The 4,179-nt window shown below is 45.8% G+C and overlaps 1 protein-coding gene across 1 annotated transcript; it reads right to left on the bottom strand.

The window, feature by feature from the left end:
• Window positions 1-210: 210 nt before the first annotated feature.
• LOC147443578 (glucan endo-1,3-beta-glucosidase 14-like) lies at window positions 211-3,116 on the bottom strand. The gene is made up of 3 exons (XM_086526388.1): window positions 2,643-3,116; window positions 1,050-2,432; window positions 211-499 (listed from the first exon to the last, which is right to left on the bottom strand). The coding sequence occupies exons 1-3, from the start codon at window positions 2,704-2,706 to the stop codon at window positions 465-467; spliced, it is 1,482 nt and encodes a 493-aa protein (XP_086382514.1). The 5' UTR covers window positions 2,707-3,116; the 3' UTR covers window positions 211-464.
• Between the last annotated feature and the right edge of the window lie 1,063 nt (window positions 3,117-4,179).

A 4,179-nucleotide genomic window follows, 5' to 3' on the forward strand; every position in this document is an offset into this window, starting at 1 on the left:
TAATGCCAAATTTGACAATCAAAGAAATCTGAAGTGTTGCATGTGAAGATACTTTCACTTTAACAGCCAAAGAGTGTTCCGTGTTTCGTTGTAGGAAGAAAATATGAAATTATGTCACAGAACTCCAAGTTTCATAGCTATGAATGATAATAACTGGTTCTTACTAGCCCCAATTGATTACAGACAAGGAGGAAGACATAATAACAAGCATCATCAAAATCATCCATTACAGTTTTCGATCAAAATACAAAACTACAAAAGTCATGGGTGCTCTTCACATTCAATCATTGTAACACACGACCATCAGGGTGCTAGATTAGGTGTCGATGCTGATTAACATGATGATGATGATCCCTATTGTTGAAGACACAATTAAAGTTAATATATGGCAATTAGTAAGGGATGGCCTGTCTACTGCCTTTACAAGCAGTCTCATCTCAGTTAAACCTTAGTGCTGTCGGTCATCACACGGTGCCTGGATAACTACAGCCATTGTAACCTGCGAACACAGAAGAAAGAAAGTATCAATCCGTTAGTCGGTCACATTTCCAGGAATGTATATCCTACCTGAGATGTTCAACAGACTTTGCATTAATTTTTCTTCACACTGCTCCTCAAAATGTTCACTCTTCCTACCAATTCTACAAGCATGAAACGCATGGTCAGCGTTTTGTACACTCTGTACTGACAACCATAAAAGGCCTTCCATGATCTTATCAGTGCATCTAACATCCCAGCAAAAGCCTGCTTTGGCCAAAGCACAACACCTAATATAATGCTGCTTCTGTTGTTGAAAATGCACATCTCAAGTACATTATCAACCCCTCTAAAACCCCAAGTGTACTCGGATGTGTGTGCACGCGTGCGGACACACACACACACACATACGAGCACCTATACTTTTACTCAAGCATGTGCATAGTTTCTTCTATCTGCCTTCCACAGTTCATCAATTCCTGCAACCTTCCCCAGCCTCTCCAACCTCCACAAAGCAGAATCTTATCATAGAACACAACATATATGATCATACAATGAGACTTGGGACTTACTGGGATCTTGTTGGACGATTGTCGCAGAGCCACCAAAGTTACAGGATCCCGGCGCTTGGTTGTTGGCATGGTAATAGTAGTTGAAAGCATAGGAAGCATGGCCAACAAGTGTGTTGGGGTTAAAACATGATTTGCCTTCTTGAATAGATGAGCAGTCCACCTTACCCGGCCCACATGCATAATCGAGAGCTGCTTGCAGCTGAGAGAGGTTTGTGGATGGGATAGCTACACACCAGGAGGGACCATTACTTTTGGCCCCATTTGTTGATGACTGACGTTTGTGATGCGAGCGATGACGGCGATGGGCACTCTTAGTGGATGGACTCTGAGTACTTTGCCCTGACCCAGGTGTCATTGGCGCCCTTGTTGCCGATACAGCTGTGTGTGATTTTGGCAATGTCATATCCAGATCATACACATTATGCTTATCTGGGTAGAACAACCCATAATTTCTCTCTGATGTTGGCCCATCCTTCATGTTTTCATTGAATAGAGCAAATATGTAGGTGTCTATGGAAGCTCCTCGCCTTAAAGGGGTGCCACTATTTGACGTGATGTGCTTCATGAGATTTGACATGTACATTGCTGCATTTCTGGGAGAAGCTCCGATCTCACTCGTATCCCCCTTGCTAGGCCACCCTGTTTCAGCCACCACTATGTTGAGATTTGAATGCCCCAAAAGGGCCATAGCTGCAAAGAATGCATCCAGCTGAGCATCGAAAAGATTTGTGTAATAGAGCCCTGTTTTTGGGTCCTTTACGCCAGCCTTGCTTGCAAAAATGGCATATTCAAGCGAGATGACATCCGGCTCAGATTCGTACGCAAAAAAGGGATAGGCGTTGAGCATGACATAGGAATTGGTTTTTGCCAGGAAATCAAGCATCGGCTTCATGATAGTGTTGGCAATGGAGGGGTTGAAGGCACCAGCAGAAGGGGGATAAGAGGAGGAGAGGATAGCGAGCGAATGCGGGCTCGAGATTTTGATGCTGCTATCAAGATGTAGTTCGGTGAGAGCCGAGTGGACGTTCTCCATAGCAGGAAGGAGGAGAGGAGTAAGCGCTCTGACGCTGTCCGTAGTGCTAGCAAGAATTTCATTGCCAACAGCAATACCGACAATCTTTGTTGCTGGCAAATGGCGCGCCACATTCATTTGAACCCATTGGCGTGCTGCATTTTTGCTTTGGGCTGCTGCATGTACACGCTCGTTGGGCAATGCCACAACGAGCTCTAGACCAGAGCCTGCAAATGCGGCTAGCACTGTGGGGTCGGTGTCGTAGAGCTTCACCTTGGTGAAGCCTTGCTGCTTTATGAGCTGAACCACATCCTTGGGAGAGGGCAGATTGTTAGCAACCCGGCCATAGTTGATGCCAACAGAGCCTCCCTCTACAAAGTCCAAAGCAGAAAGGCATTAAGTTGGTTGCAAGCGAGATGCACAGTCAGGAGAGGGAAATACGCAGGAACCATCAAAGAGAAAAGCATTCACAAGTGATTAGAGCTCTCTCTCTCTCTCTCTCTCTCTCTCTCTCTCTCTCTCTCTCTCTCTCGCGCGCGCGCACGCACACACACACACACAAGGCCGGACAGAGTACTTACCTCCAAGAAGGAAGAGGGAGAAGCAATTAGCTAATACGGCGATGGCGAAGCAGAGAGGCTTCATGGTTGCTTGCACCCACCAAGAGCAAGCACGCGCAGACTTGGCTCTTAAAGACGACCGCCCATCAACATAAGCACACCCTTGTTGTGGCTGCAAGAGGTGGGTGACCTGCGGCAAGAGAAGAGAGGGGAGAGGAGAAGGGTAGAGTCCTTCGAAGCAAAATGCTGCTGCAAAGAGGGGGTAGGTACGTAGGAGTATGGACTGATTGGACCCTTTGCTGAGTAGAAAAGGAGGGAGCTTCAAGCAAAAGGTTCCTGAATCCTGATGAGTGTGAGATGAGTGTGAGTGCTGATAAGAGAGTCCTCGCGTCCTCTGCTATTTTTGTGCCATGCAAGCCAACAACAAGCATTTCAAATTTGCAGCAAGTGCTCTCAATGTGCAAGCGCATAGCATAGAAAGAGAATCGTGTGTCAGAAGAGAGGGTCTCTCTCTCTCTCTCTCTCTCTCTCTCCTGCCTGTCAACGACAACAGCCCAAAATTGACAAATACCATGGACAGTGCCCTCCAGTAAACGGTCCTCGGATGGCGTGCTCTGGGACTCGTTCCCATAATAAGAGCTTCCTCACTCCTAGGGTGGGCAATCAATGAAACATAGCGATCTAACGCAATGCTCATGGAGAGGTAAGAGGTGTGTCCCACTGGACGCATGTGGAGCATACAATGCAAAGCTTGCATTAAATGAAGCTTCATCCCCTTGTATGCGCTACAAAGTTTGCTTTGTTTCTTATTTTTTGTAGTGCATGCAATGCAAGGGCCTTTGCACTCTATGCCCTGCACGCACCCATCGGGATGCAGCTCTAAGGTACCTTTCGCACATGGGGTGGGCAGTGTTTGCCATCTCTTGTCCTCTACCTTATTAATGATTCCCATTAATACTCAACTTTGCCAATTCTGGCAAAGATAGCAAACACTGCCCTCTCTCTCACTTGCTTCTCTCTTTCTCTCTCTCCAAGCAATGCAAGGCAATTGGCGAAATTGGGGAAGACGATGCCGAACTGCTACCATCAATCTTGCATAAGAGAGAATAAAACAGTGCCATCCAGTAAACGATCCTCGGATGGCGTGCTCTGGGACTCGTTCCCATAAGAAGAGCTTCCTCACTCCTAGGGTGGGCAATCAATGAAACATAGCGATCTAAAGCAATGCTCATGGAGAGGTAAGAGCTGTGTCCCGCTGGACGCATGTGGAGCATACAATGCAAAGCTTGCATTAAATGAAGGCATTTTCGGTAAAATTTCAAGAGTTTACAAAAACTCAGATTATTTACTTGAGTGTAAATTGGGAAAATCTTGTTCAAACTCAATGAAATTTGACTCAGAGGCTTATATTGAAGTGTTAAACAGGTGTACATGCTCTGTTGACCTAAAAGATGCAAAAATTTTGTGAGAAGTAAATAATTACAATTATTTACTTTTGTCCTCCTTTTTTGACCAACTCAGCATACCATTACTTTTAGCATGTTATAGTAAGCCCACA

Source organism: Adiantum capillus-veneris, chromosome 13, assembly GCF_014529385.1.
Source record: "Adiantum capillus-veneris isolate H3 chromosome 13, ASM1452938v2, whole genome shotgun sequence".
In the NCBI taxonomy this organism is placed as follows: Eukaryota; Viridiplantae; Streptophyta; class Polypodiopsida; order Polypodiales; family Pteridaceae; genus Adiantum; species Adiantum capillus-veneris.